The following is a 21,459-nucleotide window of genomic DNA, read 5'->3' on the forward strand; positions in this document are numbered from 1 at the left end:
TCAATGTGTTTGAGATTTTTAGGAGAGTAAGGGAAAGGAGAAGAGGGCTGAATTTGAAACTAAAGTTCAAAAGCCCTAAGCAGGGAAGAAGAGGTACTTCTGGTACTGTGCTAGTTTGGATATATTATGTCCTGCCAAAAGCCATATTCTTTGATGCAATCTTGGGGGGGGGGGGCAGATGTAATAGTGTTGATTAGATTAGAATCCTTTGATTGAGTGTTTCCATGGAGATGTGACTCAATCAACTGTGAGTGAAAGGTTTGATTGGATAATTTCCATGGAGGTGTTACCCTGCCCATTCAGTGTGAATGTTAATTGGACCACTGGAGTTATATAAAGAAGATCACAGACAGAAGGACCTCAGAGCAACTGAGATTGACATTTTGAAGAGCAGCTGCAGCTAAGAGAGGACAAAATGCCCCAAGAGCAACACTTTGGGGAACACCATTTTGAAACACAACCTGGGAGCAAGCAGACATCAGTCATGCCTTCCCAAGTGAAATTCCACATGTGGAGAGGACAGATACTGTCCTCTAACAGAGGTTTTCCGGAAGCCAATGGCCTTTCTCCAGTGAAGACACCCTTGTCTGATGCCTTACCTTGCACACTTTATGGTCTTAAGACTGTAACTTTGTAACTAAATAAATCCCCTTTATAAAAGTCAATCCATTTCTGGTGTTTTGCAAAACGGCAGCATTAGCAAACTAGAACAGGCACCTAAGCTTTTCTTCCCACAGAGTCTCAGACCAATTCTGGCATAGCAAGTGGCTTGAAGATCCAAAAAGTGTGACCAAAATCCATCTGTAGATGCCAATCCCTATTTGGGAAACCCGGACATTGTGAAAATGTACTGGAATCTAAAAATAAAAAATATCTTAAATCATCATATCTTGTGTACTGCCATGAAAATTTTAACCTGACTCATTACTCAGATATATATTATCTATCATAAGTGCAAAATTACTATGTTCTCTATACTAGATTTGACTTTAAATGACAGAACGTATTGAGTTACAGTAGAAAATGTTTGCTTTGTATCAGTTATAATCATGATTCTCTAGGGAAAGAATAATATACATTTAAATTGTGATAATTTTAACTAATCCTACAGAGGAAAGGAATGTATCACCATTTTTATGAACGAGCTCTTTGTTTTTCTTGGATCTAAGCTGAACAGATCATACCTGGAGTATTTCATTCTGTTCTGAGCAGAGTGATATTTGCAAAAAGATAAGAGTAGATAAGAGTAGTCACTTTCAGGAGGCCCTGAAAAAAATATCATACAAGGAATGTTTAAAAAGTCTGGACATAATCCTCCTGGAAATAGACAAGTTTAGATGTTTGGAAAGTCATTATGTCACAAGAGAAAAGTAAACCTTATGTGAAAATGAAACAGCCCACTCTTGCCTGGAAGATTTGAATCACTTTGGCATTGAGAAGCAGCCTCAATTTCCAAGCCAGGTGCAAAGCTTCAGATAAGAGTTTTCTGGACAGAATATACATTTATCTTTTATTTTGTAGTTTCCAAGGAAACAGAATCCAGAGTCCACTTTTCAACTCAGGACTGACGTTAAACCCTTTACATGGAGCCTTGCTTTCCTTTAAGCGATCACATTTCTGCTTTATTTAAATGTTATCTAAACTCTACCCTTCCCGCAAATCCTGTTATAATCCTGTTTCTCCCTTTTGTTTTAAGACTCACCATAATTTCTCTGGTGAGCAGTCTCCTTTGATTCAGCCAGTTAACAAACCTAATTTTGTTAGATTGTAGGTATGTCCCTGGTATTCTTTGTCAGATGTGCTTCGTTAGTAGATATTATAATGCTTAATTTAAAGATTAGTAAAATGAGGTTCAGAAAAGTAGTGAACTCACTCAGGATTGCACAGTAAGTGGCAGAACTGGAACTGAGAATCCACCTCAGGTCTAGGTTACTTCAAAGCCCATATTCCAACAGTTTGCAGAGTCAGAGAACATTGGAGCTGAAAACAAAACTGAGGCATGCCTTGCTGCTAACTTTTAAAGAAATAATTAGGACTAGAATCGGGTATGATGACCTCCCCTCCACTGTCACATTGGTGTAGTTTGTTTTTGTTCAATTCTCAATCAGCAACTTTTCAGTCTTTCCCTTTGGTCTCTACCTTCTGGGTACCCAGTAGTATGTTCACAGGACTTTTTGAACACCTGGAGCCTTCACCGAGACTCTAACACTTGTAATTTCCAGGCAGTAGCTGGAGCTCCAGATATTTCCTGGCCATTTCTTCCCTGATAGATGAGCATATAATCAAATCAAACTAATGCATTCAGAGCTGCTAAGAGCACAGTGCATTAACATGCCTAGAGTTAGCACAGTCCTTCTCAAAAATGAGTAAATTCTGTGAAAGCATCATCCTTCTTGCCCTTTGCTACCCCCATCTCCAAACAAAGTATGCAAGTGATAGCTCATTCTGCCTAGGACTCTAGCAAACCCTGAATCATTGTTATCCAAATAAGTGTTACCCAAGTCCTTTCATTAGGTAGATATACAAAGCAGCAAAGTCATCAAAACTCACCAATAGGTACTAATTATATGGACACTTATTTAATAAATCCCCTCTAAACCTCTCTAAAATATCCTACCTACCTAACAGTAGTTCTATTTCTAGCCACTGAATTTTGGATATTGTAACTATGCAATGACAATACAAATATAATGGAAGTTAATGAAAAGCACGCAAAGGACACAGAATTTCATGAAATTGCTGGAAATGTGAGAGAATTGTTCTAATTAAACGCAAGAGGATTATTGAAGAGTAGCTGGCAGATTTATATTCTTTAACAATTGAAAAGAGAAATAGGATCAGCTCTTCAAAAGAGATACTGATTTGAATATCAAAGGATTATAAGAGGTGCTGAAAAAATTAAGGAAGTCCTTAAACAGTTTTGCAAAAATGACTCCTTTCATGATTGTGCTGTTAAACCAAATAATGCAACTTTTAAAAAAGTCATGTAAATATATATGTTACTAATATTTCTTTTATCCTTTCTTCATCCTAAGAGTTAATGCATAGTTGCAATTGTATCCTTACAATTATGTTATTTTATTGTATCTTTTTTTAAAATAAAAATTCAATGACTTTGAATGGCTTTGAAAAAATTCATTTATAAGAAATTTTAGTATCAGTTTGAAATTATTTATTTCAAATATCTGTTTTCTGTTAATTATTTCTGGAAGATGAGACCTCTTGAACCCCTTTCTTCGTAGGAAGCATAAGTAAGTTTGGGCAATCGTCACTCTTGCTTCTCTTGCAGAGGCAGAGCTGGCCTTTTCTCCCCCCTCTTCATTCCTCCCTGCTTCATGTTGTCCATACAAATCAATCCTTCATTCGGTTCCACCCTGTCTGAGTTGGCTCCTTCTATTCAGCATCACAACCGGTGAATTCTAAATCAAAACCTGCATTTTAATAAACTCCTCCAAGTGATTCAAATGCACCTTAATGTTTAAGAAGTACTGTTCTAGATGATTCCCAGACTCTTTCCTGCAATAAAGTATTTTGTGAAACCTAGAAGTCATGCTTGGCTTCCTCTCTCTTCCCTCCACATCCAATCATAGGCTAAATCCTGCATAAAGTCTGGCTCTTGTCTTATTCTTCCTCTTTCTCTTAATTCTTACCAAGACTCTGAATTAGCCCCCTTACTGTTCTCCCAGCTGCCCTTCTTACTTCTCGTCCACCACTCCCTCCAATATTTATTGTATGCAGCCTTTCTGAGTGATCTTCTGCTGGATAACAATCTGGTATCATCCCCCCTTCCTACAACTCTTCAAAGTCATTCTTGTATTGATGTTTAATCTCCACAGTCCTTCTTTCTTTAGTTCCTATACTTCTCCAACACTGTCTCCTTTCTCTTCCTACCATTCATGTACTCTTTAGCCCCATTCCAAACTGCTTTGAACTCCCCAAATAACAGGTGAGCTCTCATACCTCAGTGATGTGTTTTCACATGCCATTCCCAGTGCATTCTCTCCTGGTGCACTTGGAGAATCCTTCTGACTACACCTAAAGCCACTATCCCCCTGGGGCCTCCCCTATCCCACCACAACAGAAATAATTGTTAACCTGATTATGTCACATAGCACTTTGTACACAATGCATATTATATTATATTGAAATTATTTGTATCAGTATATTATTCCTTGTCCATGTCCTTACCCCACAAAAATGTGAGATCTTCAATGAGTGAACTTTATTAATCTTTGATTTCTAGCATTTAGTGTCTAGCATAAATGAGCTGATCAATAAATCCCCGATGAAGGAAAAAATGATTTGCCATGAGAGACACCTTGTCCCTCAAATAATTCTAAATGTAATTTTTGTAAAAAATATTGACAAACATATGTATATTTTGATAGCTATTAATAAATATATTATGGAATAAAAAATGTATAAGAAAGGAAATTTATTTTTATCTCTGATGTTTATTAACTTCTGCTAGAAGAAGCTATTATTAAGGCTCACACTAACCATGTGTCACTTACTGAAAAGCAGTTTGAGTGATTCCCAGTTTCTAAATTCAATAACTTCTTAAAAATCTTATTCATTTCACTAAGAGATCAAATATAGCCTGAGAATGCATATTTGAATGTTAAGAAAGGGGAACTTTTGTTTTGTTTCATCTTGTTTTAAAGCGTTGAATAAGTGGAGAGGCAAAACACAAAACTTCCAAATATGAGGTGCAAACTATAGAATTATTTGTCCTTATATTGTAGCCATACAGCCAAGGCAATGGTTAAATATAGGAAAACATGTCAGAATCAGCTCAGGAGCTCTTGAGAACCATCCTCAGATCCTAATACAGTGCAAATCTCATGGACAGAATCTATCAAGTTTGGTGAAAGTAAAGGAGAAGGAGGAAGAGAGGATGGAAGAAAAGGAGGGATGACAGGAGGCAGAGAGGAAAGAGGAAGAAAGCAGAAAGGAAGGTTGGTGGGACTGACAAAATGAAGGAATGAAAAGAGAGAGTGATTTGCAAAGATAATGCCCTTTCAATAACAACAAACATCTCAACACTTGTCATGTCATAATGTGTCGACATACCTTTCTGCAGAGACCTGACAAGAAGAAGCCCTTATGCTAGAATTAAATTTTCAGCACTAAAATGACTCTGAATATATGCGAACATATGAATTCAAACTACTGTTGACATGTGAATATATTTTTGAAAACTATTTTTATAATGCAAGGGTACTTCAAGTGCTCTGATCCTTCTATTGTCTGCATTCCTTTTCAAGGAAAAGGCTGTTTTCATAATAATGATCATTTCCTTTTCACAATCTCTTCACACCCAATAGTCCTACTTATAGTTTAGGTAAATACCATGATTTCATTTTATTGGTAGAAAGACAGGTTTAAATGTAAAGCACTAGGGCAAAAAATGTGTATTGACAGAGGAATGACTAAAGTACACAAATCTCTACTAGTTAGTATATAGAGCCAAATTCCTTGTGATTTATATTTTGTATGTTATTTTAGAGTCCATAGTAAGTATTTAGACTGTCAATTTCCCTGAGTGAGTTAGAAATTAAGAGCTCATCTTTTAAAACTGGCTCAAGCACTATTTTTCCCATTGAAATCTTTCTTGGCCATATCACTGTAGGGTGTTAATCACCCCTGCTTTTACTCCTCCACTGTATCACAATCCTTACAAAATTGTAATAGTTCAGCTCTAATGTACATAATTGCTTGTATTCTGTTTCATTCTCAGATCACTAAAATTACTCAAAAGTGGAGGCTGTGTCATATTAATCTTGTAAATATTAGTATAGTATAGTTCTGGCCTAATTAATGCACTTAATAAATGTTTAATAGATTAGTGTCTTTAAAGGCCAATGAGAGAATAATAACATACTCTGCTTATGTTTTTAGGCCAACAGAAAATAGCACATAATTAGGTTCGAAAATATGGAGAGAGCAAAAATATTAAGAAGCAGGAAAAAATCAACAATTTATGTCAGTCCCAAGAGACAAACTTTTTTCTCCTTAACTTATCCATTGACAAATTCATCCTTCTATATATCATTATTAGACACCCTTTCAGATGAATATTCCCTAAGGTAGTTGTTTTAAGGCAAGTTGGTTATTTCCTTTTACAACTTTAAATGGTTAATAGTTCTTAACTGGATTAAAACAACAAAAGAACAATTTAATGAGGTAATGCATGTATATATCTTCTTCTGTGTGGTGATTATATTAACAACCTGGCCTAAACAGTTTTTCTGAATTCTTTTTATAAAATTGCATACCTCTCAGGACATTTTCAATAACCAAGCATCCTTGACCTATTCCAAATATGGTTCTTTAGACATTTTTATCTAACTATGTTTGTCCGTCCAGAGCTTTCAACTAAAAAGCACCTTGACAACATGTATTGATGAGGGGACAATGATGACAAAGAATACAGCTAATGCTACTACATAAAAACTAACTGTAGATCTCCTGCTATTTATGTGAATTTGTTTTAAAAAGTAGGCTACAAATGTAATCTTTCACACTTTGACATTCGGGGTTGTTTACTGCTACAAGATTTCTGGTTCTTGCTAAACATAGATTTCAAATTTCATGAAAGAAGTAAGCTTTAGGAAACAACTTACAACTTCTTTTCAGAAAATTGCACATTTGAAGATTCAATTCTGTTCTTTCACGCTACCACTGAAACAGTCTCCTTTCAGAACACCAGGTAATTTCTCAAACTCTTTGAGATTTCTCTCCATAAACAATTTCTTCTGGAAAAGCTTTTGGCAATAACTTAACACTTCAGTCTACTCTATTGAGTTGGGTGAATTAGAAAAATATGAAAATAGGTTCCAATGAAAATGAAGCAAGGGCCAAAACCCTTGCCTGAGAGTGTCTCCCTGGATGAAAACTTTGTTCTGTCATATTCAGAAGATAAACCCAATACATGAAGACAGTTACTTTTAATTTTTGTGCTCAATCTTAAGCATTTGTCTGTTGGGAGCATGCAAATGACTACACTGCAATGTTTCACCCAAATAATCCCAATGAATAAAAAAAGACAAAATTTGAAATAAATATTTGCCATAATATTGGTATTGTGTGAGTGTGTGGGTGTGTGAGAGTAAGAGCATAAAAGCTAACTACGAGCACAGTATCTAGAATGTGACAAATGGGGTTCATATATTGGCCCTGTCATTCATTAGCTGTGTGACTTCATCTATGTTATTTAACCTATTAGTGCATGAGTTCCTCGTCTATACTCTTACTATAGTAACAATACCTACATCACAGTTTCTGTGAGGATTAAATGAGCTCATGCATGGAAAATTCTTATAACAGTGCCTTGGAACAGTAAGAGATGAATGAATCTAAACTATTATCATGACTATCAGACAGGAAGCTTCTGAGGACAGTCCTGTGGGGTAGACTGTTTTATACACTTTCTAGGATACTCTTAATAGTCAATCTCTATGAAACAACCACCATAGAAAGATAAATATTCTGCACCTTAAAAACTCTTAAACATAACCCTTTAATAGGTAATTCATCCCAAATTTTGATGACAACACACTAACAATTTCTGTCCTTATATTTTCTTCCATGAAGATTGGAAAAAGATACATAAACATGTTTTGCACTGGAATTGTGATAAATAGCACTGGTTGAGATCTTACCTACCAGGTCCTGTGATAAGCACTTCATATGTAGCAGTTTACTTTATCTTCACAAATACCTAAGGAGTTAGGTTGTCTCATTATCCCCATTTTATGCATGAGAGAACTGAGGCTCTGGGAGAACTGGTAGTCTAATAGTGCCAGAACAGAGAGTGATAAGGTGTCTGTGTGACTGCACGAATAAAGGCAGAGAGTGTGGCTCTGTGTTTGGGAAAAGACTATAGAGGAAATTCATTCTAATATCTTCATTTCCCAGTCAAAAATCCTAAGGCCTAAAGGAGGAGAGTGACTAAGTTGAGGGGGTCTCACCACTACACCATCATGCAAACCCCTTTCCTCTAAACTGATCCTGGATTTATATTTTCCCATTCCTTCCTTTTTTTCTCAGAAAAATTAAGGGAAAAAAACACGTTTGCCTTGAAATATTCCTCCCCCACACATCCATTTTTTCTCCTTTGAAGTAGCAGCAACAGCTGCCGACAGAGGATCCCCCGGGCTTCAAGAGCATCAGTTAGCTTCACAGATGAAGCAAAGATAAGAAGGCAGAAATCTCTCCTTTAAAGAACTTTCCTAATGTTTTTCACTCTAAATCCATTCTTTCATTAGTGAGCACTTTTAAGACAACGCTGTAACCTCAAGGCAAGAATGGCAAAGCACTGATTTCTAGGAACTATGAGTGGTTCCCTAATAGAATGCCATAGGCCAAATTGAAGGAGTTGGGTACATGGCCATCCAGGTCTTTGTCTTCTCTAATTTATTAAAGAAAAATCATTTCCAAAGTCTGTCTCACCTTCCCTCTGCTATTAGAGGCAAACATGATTAGCCAAAAGACAAGAGGAAAAGATGACTTCTTTATTTAAGATTCCTGTGACCCTTGAGGCTTAACTAGAGAAGCCAGAGCAAGAGTTAGTCAGTACTTTTTGGCTCCGATCAAAAGGAATTGCATTCTAAATCTGAAATTTGGAAGAAAAGGGCATTCTTAAATATAAACATAAAATTTCAATATTTTTACACCATCTTTTCACTCACAGACATATCCATCAGTCTCGCACAAAAACACACAAGCAATGCAATGCTTGAATATATTACACTGACTCTTTTTGCAAGAATAGGCTGTACTGTAATTTGTCACTGAAAACAGTATCCTTTTTAAACTGAAGGCAGATCTGAACAGAATTTGTAACATAGTCATTTATTCATTCATTTAATAACTAATTTTTGAGAAACTACGATGTGCTAGGCACTGCTCTAGGCCTTAAGAATACCCCAGTGCAGTCAATAAACAGACAGCATTCATGCTCTTGAGTAGCTGATTTCAATTAGGGGGAAACAGATAGTAAAGAAGATGAATATATAAATACATAGCATGCTAACTTGTGATAAATTCTAAGTAGAAAAAAAGAAAAGCACAAATAAAGTAATGTAAATGTAGGGAAATAAAATTTTAGATGGTGTGGTCATTGAAGACCTATGAGAAGGTGATATTTGAATGAAAACAAAAAGGAAATGAAAAGATATTTGAAGAATGAGAATTCCAGTGTAGAGAACAGCTGTGCAAAGGCCCTGTGGTGAAAAATTACCTGGAATTTCTAAGGAACAACCAGAATGCCAAAATGGTTCCATTGAAGGGGACACAAGGGAGAAATGAGGTCAGAGAGGAAAGAGGATCATGTATAATCTTACAGGGTCATGCTAAAAGTTTTGACTTCTACATGAGTAAGAAAAGTATCTATTGAAGAATTTTAAGCAGAGGAATAACATGACCTGAGTTATATCTTAACAGGATCACTCTGATTGCAATGTTAAAAATGGACCAAAGTGGTACAAGGTCAATAACTGGTGGCTTTTGTAATAATCTAGATGAGAAAGGATAGTGGTTTGGACCAGGATAGTGGCACTGAAGGTGGTGCAAAATAGTTGAATAGAAAGAAAAAAAAAGAAAGAAGTTAAGGTTAAAATCTGACTTTTTGGACTGAAATGGGGAAGACTATAGGAATGGCTACAGGTGTTTATTTTTCGTTTGTTTTGATTTTGCTTATTTTTTTGTGTGGGAGGAGGGGTATAGTCAGAGCTTATTTTTTAATATGTTCAATTTAAGATGTCTATTAAACTTCCAACTGGAGATGTCAAGTAGATAATTGGATATACAGGTCTGAATTCTTAGCAGAGGTCTGTGAAGAAGAAACGAATTTGGGAGTCATTAGCATATAGATGAAGAAGAAGGATCAACAAAAGAGACTGAGAAAGAAAGATCAGAAAAATAGGTAGAAAACTAGATAAGTGTGGTATACTGGAAATCAAGTGGAGAGATTATTTCACAGAGCATAAAGTAAAACTTTGCTGAATTTTACTCAGAAGCCAAGAAAGATGAGGACTGATAATTGACTGCAAGAGTTAGCAAAATGAAGGGTCATTGGTACCCTTGATATAGCATTATCAGTAGAGTGGAGAAGTGTGGACAAAACCCTGTTTTGGAAGAGTGAAATTGAAGATGGTGAAAATGGACAATGTTTTCAAAAGGGATGCTGTAAATGGAAATGGGGGTTGGCTGGAGAGAAAGTAGGATCAAGAAAGTATTGTTTATATTTAAAATAGGACATATAGGGAAGTGTTTGTATGTTACTGGGAATGGTCCAATAGAGAGGGAAGATTTATTGATGTAGGAAAGAGAGGGAAGCATGCAGAGAGTTGTCACTGAGTAGGTGTGAGAGATTTGGTCTAGTGCAGTGCCACTCAAAGCGTATTCCAAGAATGGCAGCATCAACATCACCTGGAAGCTTGTTAGAAATGCAAATTCTTTAGCCCTGCCCTAGAGCTAGTAAATCAGACTTTCTGGAGATGGCATCTAGGAATCTGATTTTAACAAGCTTTCCAGATAATTTTTATGCATATTCATATTTTAAAAGCATTGAGCTAGTGCCAGAAGAGAGGTCAACCTTACCTACTATATTAATCTTACCTACCATATTAGTTAGGATTCCCCCAGGGAAATAGAACAGACAGGACACACACATACACACATATGTAAATATTATATTTATCATAGGGCCATGGAATTAGCAAATCTAAATTACATAGGGCAAGTCATAAGTTGGAAACTCCAATGAAGGTTTCAATGAATTCCTCAGGAGAAGGTGACTGGCTGAAGTAGAGATAGAAATTTCTTTCTGTCTAATTGCTGAAATCATCAGTTCTCCCTTTAAGTCCTTCAACTGATTGGATGAGACTTCTCTCTTTGCTGAAGGCAATTTCCTTCATTGATTGCAAATGTAATCAGCCATAAATGCCATCAATTGACTGATAAATTTAAATCCACAAAGTATTCTCATGGTAAAACCAGGCCAGTGCTCACTTGACCAAACAACTGGACACCATAAGCTAGCCAACTTTACACATGAACGTAGCTAGCATAGTCCACTTTGTCAATGTGGCACCCATGCACATCTCCTTAAACCTTACTTAATCTCTAAATAAAAATAATAGCAGCCAATCTTTTACCTAATGTAATTCAACAGTATTGTGTCTAATCAGAAGCACACTAACTTTTCCCAGAGGAGAATGTATGTTGTTGGGTAATATTCACTCTTAAACATGATATATTTTAGCTTAAATGCTGTGATATAAAGTTAATACAACTTAGGTTATTTGATAAGGGAATAAGATAGGCAAGAAAACAAAGATATTTGGTTTATGTGTATATATACAAACATAGTCATACCCAAACAAGGAAGAAATACTCACAACCATTACAGTCTTGGTCATAAGGACATAGTTTATATTTATAACTACCACTACTCACTTCATATTCCCTTTATTTTCAGCAAGCACCTCATCTGGCCATGGATTTTGCCTACCAGGGTGACCCAAACCTTCATTCCTGAAATCATCTGGATCATTAGTAGCACTGCCTGGATTGGATTGTTGCAGATTTCCATTGGCTTTAATCACAGGGCATGGCAGTACTGAGAGACATCCTAAGGGGTCTCTTGTTTTCCAGGCAAACTCCTCTTTACCTCCATTGTGTAGTTGCAGTCCTATTTCCCCTTGATAATCAGGATCAATCACCCCAACCAGTGTTGTAATTCCTTTTTGTGCCTATTGATTCAGAGGCATGAGGAGCCCAAAGTGACCAGGTGGTAGTCTTAACTTCCAGTTCAGTGGAATCATTGCTGTGTTTCCTGGTGGAAGCATTGCTCCTTTTGGAACTAAGACCTGTTAACCATTAAATCTTAAGGTTGCAGGCACAGGAAGCAAAAATTGTTCTAGTGGATCACTAGGGACAATGATGAATGGTGCCACTCCCATTTCCTCCCCTTGATTCCTAGACCTGAGGATCCTGGCTGTGGGAGAAACAGCACCATAGAGTGGATGTTGACTTAGAGCATGCACAGTCTCCTGGAGAACACTGCCCCAGTCCTGCAAGGTGTTACCACCCAGTTGGTGTTGTAATTGGGCTTTCAAAAATCCATTCCAAAGCTCTACCAATCCACCTGCTTCAGGATGATGGGAAGCATGGTAAGACCACTGAGTCCCATGAGAATGAGCTCAGTCCCACAATTTGCTGCGAAGTGGTTTCCTTGATCAGGAGCAATGCTGTGTGGAATACCATGATGGCGGATAATACACTCTATATGTCCATGAGTGGTAGTTTTGGCAGAAGAATTGCATGCAGGGAAGGTAAATCCAAATCTGGAGTATGTGTCTATTCCAGTAAGAACAAATCACTGCTTCTCTGTGGTGCCAATTAGGCTCCATTCCAATTTTCAGAAGCCTATTCCTCTCCAATCAATGCCCTCACTTTAATGGCAGACATGCTGAAAGATTGGGAATTCAATTTGCATTGTCATTCAGACATTCACATGATGTGACTCTAGGTGTGGGTTTTAGAAATCTCAGGTCTGCAGCTATGAGAAGCAAGAGGTTCCTTCAGGGCACATATAGAAAGTTTCATGTCCTCATGCAGCATTTGAGGTTGGATTTTGAAGAACTGAGGTCATCCCTTTCCTTGACAACTGCATCCAGTGTATTTAGGAACAACCAGTCAATACCATTATACTTTTTAACTCCACAGAATTCTGTTAAGGTAAAAAATACACTGTAACCCAGAGTCTTGGGTGATTTATCCTTAAGATTCTGTTTCTCAAGAACCATCTTGAATACCAAATGCTGTATTAGTCAGGATTCTCCAGGGAGACAAAGACAAAATGGACAGGATATATACTACATACTATGTGTGTGTGTGTGTACATATACATATATATATATATATAAAATGAGATTCATTATAGGAATTGGCTTATGTCACCATGGGAATGGTAAGTCTGAGTTCCATAGGTCAGGCTGCAAGCTGGGAATTTCAGTGGAGTTTTCAGTGAATTCCCTCAGAGAAACTGGCTGGCCAAAGTAGAGATAGAAATTCTTCTTTCTGACTGCTGAAATCATCAGTTCTCCCTTTAAGGCCTTCAACTGATTAGATGAGAATTTTCTCATTGCTTAAGACAAGCTCCTTTGTTGATTATAGTTGTAATTGGCCATGGGTGCAATCAGCTGACTAATGATTTAAATCTACAAAATATCCTCACAGTAACAATCAGGTCAGTGCTTGCTTGACCAAACAATTAGACACTGTAACCTAGCCATGTTGACACATAAACGTAACCATCACACCTACTGTTCTGGTTTGCTAGAGCTACCATTATGCAAAATACCAGAAAAGGATTGGCTTTTATAAAGGAAATTTATTAGGTTACAAATTTACAGTCCTAAGGCCATAAAAGTTTCCAAGCTAAGGCATCAACAAGAGGATTCCATCACTGAAGAAAGGCCAGTGGCATCTGGAACACCTCTGTCAGCTGGGAAGGCATGTGGTTGGCGTCTGCTGGTCCTTTACTCCTGAGTCGTGTTTCAAAATGGCTTTCTCCAAAATGTCTCTGGGCTTCTGTCTTCACTCCTTTCAGTTCCTGTGAATTCTTTGGTCCTCTCTCTCAGCTCCTGTGCATCCTTGCTTCTTTCTCCCAGGATATTTCTAAGCTTCTGGGGGTCCTCTCTTAGCTTCTCCAGGGCAAACTCTGGGCTCCATCTCTTAGCTTAGCATCTCCAAATGTCCTTCTGTCTGCATCTCAGGCATTTCCAAGCATCAGCATCTGTGTCGGCTCTTGAGCTATTGTAAATACTACAGTGAACTAATAAAGACCCACCTGTAATGGGCAGGGTCCACACCTCCATGGAAATGATCTAATCAAAGGTCTTGCCTACAACTGGGTGAGTCACACCTCCAGGGAAACACTCAATCAAAAGATTCCACCCTACCAGTTTGAATTAAAAGATCATGGCTCTTGTTGGGTCCATAACAGTTTCAAACCGGCACACATAGGAACGGACAATTTATCATGCCAATAAGAGTGAAGCCAGAGTGTACGGGTACTACAAGTGCAGGTGGGTAGGTAGATTTGGTAGCAAAGCATGCGAAAGTTATCTTGTAATTGCTTCAACTTCTCCATGAAGGAGAAAGCAAGGACATCAGCTCCTTTCCTCTACTTTAAGTTGGACTGTTAGCCCCAGATACCCAGAGAGTTTGATGACATGCAGCAAAGTTGGATTATTCTTTGTCCACTTCGGCTGACTTACAAATTAGCATATACGACAGGCCAAACTCTGCTACGTTTTGCAACCAAAGTTTCAAAATTCCCCATCTTTTCAAGGGTATGCATTGTTCCTTCAGCTGATCTACTTTTTCTGGCCTCCCACATCGTGCCATTCCTTACCAAATATAAGGTTGCCATTTACTAAGCACCTGACATGCTACAGGCACTTTTAAATACATTTTATTTGGTCTTTCAAATAATCCTTCCATGCAGATACCTTTATCCTCATTTTACATATGATAAAATGGACACACAGAGGGACTGAATAACTTAGTCAATATCACCCAGTTAATAAGTGGGAGAACCTGGAAAACTACCCTCTGCCTCCGAGGTGACATACAAGGTGAGCTGTTTTTTTGTTTTTTTTTTCCTGGTATGCTGGTTTGAAATTACTATATATCTCAGAAAAGCCTATGTTCTTTTAATCCAATCCTGCGGGGACAGACCTGTTATGGGTGGGACCTTTGGATTAGGTTGTTTGCATGGATATGTGACCACACCCATTCAAGATGAATCTTAATCCCCTTGCTGAAACCCTTTATGAGAAGAGAAAAGACAGAGACATTTTGAAGGGAGCTCAGAGATGCTTAGAAAGAAAATGCCCCAGGAGAAGCAAGAAGGACTCACAGAGAAGCTGAGATAGAAGCCCAGAGACGTTTTGGAGAAAACCATGGAAACCAGAAGCTACCCCCAGGAGAGAAGAATTACAGAGTAGGACATGTGTCTTCCCTTGTGACAGGGGAACTCCGGATGCCATCAGCCTGTCTCAGAGAAGGTCCTGTTGATGGCCTTAGAACTGTAAATTTGTGAACTAATAAACCCCCATGGTAAAAGCCAATCCATTTCTGGTTATTGCATTCTGGCAGCCTTAGCAAACTGAAACTATTGCCTATAAGTCTTTCTCTGTCAATGTTTATTTGTTTATTAATTATGTATTATATGGGTCTATCATGAAATATACCCTAGCTAATAAAAAGACAGACTTCCGTAAAAAATCTAATTAATACATATATTAGTCAATATCTTTAAGCATTCCAAGAGTGATAGTGCACTGTTGTACTATAGAGTTTATAGCTATTGCTCCACCTCGACATTCTAAAAGAAAATAAGTACATAGTCATGCCACATTTTCTGCCAGATTATTAGATTTAGTGATAGTTTCACTATTTACTAGGGATTGAAGTTGTTTTTGTTAGTATTTTAAAGATGAGTGGATAAGTAATTAAATACAGATATTGTATTGAATTAAAGTGGAAATAAAACCTTTGATAGTTTTAAGACTAAGTGTTGCTGATTTTTTGCCATCTGTATAGGACACAGTATTTTTCTCTAGGACATTGAGGTTATGGGGCCTAGTGAAATCAGCTCTTTTCTGAACTCCAGATGTGGGCACATTACCAACCAGTGTCCCTTGTTACTACAGGCAGCTCACATCCAGTATGTAAAAATGAACTCTTATCTTCTCTTTAAAGGCATACTTCTTCCTGTATTTCTTATCCTGATGAATGACACTGTGCCAGTTTGAATGTATCATGTCCCCCAAAATGCCATTATCTTTGATGTAATCTTGTGTGGGCAGATGTATCAGTGTTGATTATATTGTAATTCTTTGAGTGTTTCCGTGGAGATGTGCCCCACCCAACTGTGGGTGATGATTCTGGATAATTTCCATGGAGGTGTTACCCCACCCATTCAGGGTGGGTCTAAATTAAATCCCTGGAGCCATATAAACGAGCTGACAAACAGAAGGAACTCAGTGCAGCTGTCAGTGACATTTTGAAGAGGAGTTACAGTCAAGAGGGATACTTTGAAGAATGCACAGAGGCTGAGAGAGGTGCTGCAGATGAGAGACAGTTTGAAGATGGCCATTGAAAGCAGACTCTTGCTCCAGAAAAGCTAAGAGAGGACAAACACCCCAAGAGCAACTAAGAGTGACATTTTTGAGGAACTGCAGCCTAGAGAGGAACATCCTGGGAGAAAGTCATTTTGAAACCAGAACTTTAGAGCAGATGCCAGCCACGTGCCATCCCAGCTAACAGAGGTTTTCCGGACACCATTGGCCATCCTCCAGTGAAGATACTCGGTTATTGATGCTTTATCTTGGACACTTTATGGCCTTAAGACTGTAACTGTGTAACCAAATAAACCCCCTTTATAAAAGCCAATCCATCTCTGGTGTTTTGCATTCCAGCAGCATTAGCAAACTAGAACACTCATCTTCCAAACCCAAAACCTGGAAGTTCCTCCAAGTAACATCTTCTCCTTCCCTTCTCACACCTATTCAATCACTAAGCACTGCCAATTCTATCTTAAAAAGTTATGGAATCCATCCTTTTTACCCTTTTAATGGTTTCTTGCCTTAAGTATGAGAATATCCCACCAAGTGACCTTCCTGACGCTGATCTATCTTGTTCTCCCTACAATCACCATCTGATTACCCTATACCATTACAAAGTCAAAGTAATAATTCATGCCATAAAATCAGTGACCTTGCTGCTGTGCTTAAAAATCTTGAAGTACATATAAAAAAACAAGTTAAAATCCAAACACCTTTGGGTGGCCCTGAAGCCCCCAGAGATGGCCACTGCCATTATCTCTAGCCTCACTTCTTTCCACTTCCTCCATAATCCCTCACACTCTGCTTGTAGAATCTCTGCAGCCACTGAGCTTCTTGTCGTGAACGCAGGCTGCTACTTCTACATAGAATAATCACATCCCCATCTGCACACTAAGACTCAACTGTTAAAATGAAATTATAATGATAATGACTTCACTAGATTATAAAACACTGCAAACTATTTAGCACTCTAAACTGCGTAGTTATTTTTATTTCCCACAACTAATAATCACCATAATTTGTGCTTTTTTACTATCCTGTGTGCCATTTGAACTTGTTCTAAAAACAACACATTTTAGCTTTTACGCTGTTTGTAAATATCATTGATTCATAAACTTTCACTATTGTTCTCTTTCAGTTCATTACTATGGTTACTTGATCTCTGGGAAATAGCAACCATTTTTTCAGTTACATTGTTTATTCTTTATTTCTTCCTTTCTTTTTAGAATGTGCTGTTTTCCTCTGACAATCAATCCTATATTCTTGTAAAGATGCTGTTTTGTTGATGATTGTTCATTAAGTATAATTATGAATCTGCCACACTGAATCTTAAATTATCCAGTAACTGCATGTATATTAGTTTTCAATTTTAGAAATTAAGCTCTTAAAAAGTCACCGCTCTCCTTTAAGTCAGGTAGAGTTCCAGGTGTATTTTGTAAACATTTTGATTTGTAAATCCACTTTGATTTTTGTCATTATCACATTGTAACACTAAATAAAATTTCACAGTCCTTCGCGTGAATGGTCTGTGTTACTTACTCCACAGTTTAATATATAAATGTGTTTATATCCTAAATGGATTCTCACATGATGTGATTTTTAAAAGTAAAAAAGAAGTAATATTTGGTTTTCTGGCCACTGTGGTAAACAAAACAAAACAAACAAGCAAAAAAAAAACAACAGAGGTAATTGAAATCATTTAGATATATTTTGAAGGGGAAAAAAAAAAATAGTGCCTGGCTTTCAAGCTAATAGATGCAAGGAAGATATCATGAGACTCAGTATCCACTCCAGTTTAAAGCTGTTGTTGAAAATAAAGTCACACACCCCTCTATAAATATGTATCTCTTCCAATTTTATTAAAGACATTTTCTTTATTTCTCCTGTCAAGACAGTTTGAGAAAAATATACATCTTGGGTTGAAAATTCTGAACATAAATAATTCCAGAATTCTCCTAAGGAACAAAAACAATATTCTTTCTTTTTGTAACAGATCCTTTGCCATTTAATTTACATTCATCCATATTCCTCTTCAAGTTGTCTCTTTATATTTTTATTTATAATAAATACATTGTACAAGACTATGGCCTCTGGCCTTTCATCTAGGCCCCAAATTTTGTATTTGGGCAGTTTGCGGAGAGAATATAATAAAGTTACCCATAAACCCCAGATTCAATATACCACTTTTGCCAACTGAACTCTAAGAAACAGATCATTAAATTTTAGACTGGAAGGGTGTGGAGAGCATGGATTCCAGCCCCAGTAAACTGTAAAAACAAAACCGAAACCAAGGAGTATTCAGCCATTGCTTAGTCACACAGTGAACTATAGAACAAGGAAGGACTAGACCCTTAGATATCCTCAATCCAGGTCCTGTGCCCTTTTAAATAAATCACAGATTCTTCTCAAAAAATAGACTTCCAATATCAGTCTCTCGTTTTGCTCAAGGTGAAAACAGTTAACTGAATTTGCCGTGTGACTGAACACCTATGAAGCATTCATTCTCAAAAGCAAAATTGGGAACATGTGAAATTTCTATAATAGAGATTTTTATCCAAGACTGCCTTTCTATCTGTTCACATGTAAGCTGACCAGGGTATTGTTCTCCAGGAACAGTAGCTATTCATCTTTGACTACTTCCTTTTAAAGGCAAGGATGCTAATTTTAGGTGGCTGTTTAAAAAATAATAATTTCTTACTCTCAATCTCTGATCGTCTTGGCAATTATATGCAGGCTTTGTTTTCATGCTCTGCCTAAAAGCACTCTGTCCATACCCAAAGAAATCTGTAGATATTAAGTTGGGTGCTTCAAATGTGCACTTTGGCAGTCCTCCATTTAAAGGTGTATTTTTTATGAAGGATAAAGAGCAGCTGACTATACTTACACCAACCCCAGAGGAAATGGACTCTGTTCATGGTAATTGACTACAGTGGAGCTGGAAGAGCTCACTATTCCCCCTCCCTCCAGCCTCTGCTCTGATAATTACCAACCAAGCCATAGCAACATTTTTTTGTTCGTTTGTTTGATGATCCAGCAAAGTATCCAGTAAGAAAGAAAACGGAAGGGCAGGGCACTTCCCATGAAGTTAGGGGAAGGAGGCTCCGGGAGGTTTCCCGGGTGATTAGAGCTGGGAAAGTTGATCTCCTTTCACGCTGTGGATGTGGCGCGCTGCAGTCACGCCTCTCCCTGCCAGCCCAGCACCAGGATCCTAATCAGTCACTATGAAAACTCATTAGCTTCACAGCAATGAGTCCTCCACTGCTGAAGCTTGGCGCTGTGCTAAGTACCATGGCGATGATCTCAAACTGGATGTCCCAAACTCTCCCGTCCTTGGTAGGACTGAACACCACGAGGCTGTCGACGCCAGATACCTTAGTAAGTCACGCCGGTGGGTTTGGCTATCTTGGGGAGTTAGTGTATGAAACCTATGGACTTTATTTTGTAAACTGCAAAGGCTGCACTTGTGCTTATTTGTTTCCAGGTCTGCTTCAAAGCTACAATATTTATGTGATAACTTTGGTAATGAATATTTCTTTATGGACACTTTAAATTTGTATCAAAAAATAAATGCATTGCCTGAGAAATTAGCTGGGATTGGGAATACTAGAATGTTAAATTCTTAAGAGTGAAAAGTTTTAGATTAACCATACTCATTTGAGGTTTGCAAGGATTCTTAAAGAAATATGATTTGTTTCTTATTGCTTTACTTCTTTTGCTATCTATAAAATCCTGATAATTTCCCTATGGGATATTCTGCAGACTATATTCTTCCTTGAAATGCAATGTCTGTGGTGTGCAATGAATTCAGTCAGGGAAACCAATACCTTTAAACTTAAATGAATAAAACCTCCAGCAATTTAAAGCCAAAAGGACCTTTAAGAAAGCTAGGGAACATGAGTGATAGAAAACTCACTTGATAAAAGCAACTCCCTGAATTATTTAATTTTTTATAAACACTTTTTCTATCATAAGTCCAGCTTTTGTAGTCTTCATTCATCTAAAATTAATGGGCAAGTGCTTTTTAACCCTCTGGTAGTTTGAAGTAAGGTTTACTTAGCAACACTCCAAAACCTTTCAAAGAAAAAGGAAAACTCAACTTTTTAATAGAAGTTTACAAATTCAAATAGATATCCTGGAAAAACAATTTCCCTGCTCTCAAATAAAAGGTATGGGAACAGTTAGGATTGGGACATTTTTGTCTTATCTGGATTATTCTAGTGGATCAGAAAAAGTCAGGCACTAAAAGAAAAGTTGCCACCCACTTTCAAGCCTTGTTTACAGTTACCATTAATGGTTAATCTATCAATAGATTAATAATTAATTGAGCATAATCAGACCATACTAATGCCATAATTTGCCTGATTCATCCAATGTGTCAGGCACCAGTGTGGTGTCAATATATGTGAGACACACTTTGACCTATTTTAATGCTTTCACCTTCCTTGAGTCACTTATGGTACCCCAGTGCCTCTGTTATGGAAGAGAGTCTCCTCCCTACCCACATGATTTGGCATCGTAGGAAGGATATAAAAGAGATTTTTAATTATAAAGACGTCATGATATGTCATCAATAAACAATTACAAAACAAAGAAGTTTACATTATTTAATATATCCTAAATCTAATTTTCTCAATGCCCAAGTACCTGATTGCAAAACAAGAAACTTGGTTGTTGAATTAACTCTTTCAGGGAAATGAATGTGAAGATTACATAATTCAAACTCGGTACCTTGTTTCTGTGATGTGTATCTTTTTGGGTATATATATATATTTGTTTGGTTATTTTATGTTGCTGTTGTCTGAGAATAAAGAAATTTTCAAAATTATTCATCATTACTATTCTTTTTGAACTTCTATTTATCTTGTAAATTTATATTAAATTAATTTTTCTTTGCTTTCTGGATGGTAGTCTGTTGATTGAAAAATATAAGGCATTGCTATAAGTCAATGTATGTTCAGATACAATCAAATCCTTCTTTGGATATACCCATTTTTCAAAAAACAAGCAAAAACAAAATACCAGAAAATTCAGGAAAGTTCGCACTACGGCTATTGACAGTAAGTGGTTATTTATTGGAATGGAGAAACCAGGTTTCCAAATAATGTTTCTTTTATGTGCTTTATAGATGTAGCATGCTTTATAAAAGAGCAATGCCTGTGACATTTCCCTACTTTAATTATTCAAGATAATTGCTCATGCCTTAGGATTCCTATGGTGAAGAATGAATGAATCTGTATTTCCTAGATTAAGGTTATAAAATATTAATTCTGGGAAGGATCTTAGAAACCATCCTGGTCAGTTATTTTCAAACTAT

General features: G+C 37.2%; 1 protein-coding gene across 2 annotated transcripts in view; it reads left to right on the top strand.

Moving 5' to 3' along the window:
• The window catches only part of OLFM3 (olfactomedin 3), a 182,144-nt gene that overhangs the window by 121,350 nt on the left and 39,335 nt on the right, over positions 1-21,459 (top strand). The window contains exon 1 of one of the 2 annotated variants that reach the window (XM_037826515.1): positions 19,320-19,520. The exons of the other annotated variant lie outside the window; for it this stretch is intronic. Within the exon in view, the coding sequence (XP_037682443.1) occupies positions 19,392-19,520 (129 nt within the window). The 5' untranslated portion in view covers positions 19,320-19,391. Of the gene's footprint in view, positions 1-19,319; positions 19,521-21,459 lie in introns of those variants that run through there. 2 annotated transcript variants of the gene reach the window in all.

The sequence above is a fragment of the Choloepus didactylus genome, chromosome 2, assembly GCF_015220235.1.
Source record: "Choloepus didactylus isolate mChoDid1 chromosome 2, mChoDid1.pri, whole genome shotgun sequence".
NCBI lineage: Eukaryota > Metazoa > Chordata > Mammalia > Pilosa > Megalonychidae > Choloepus > Choloepus didactylus.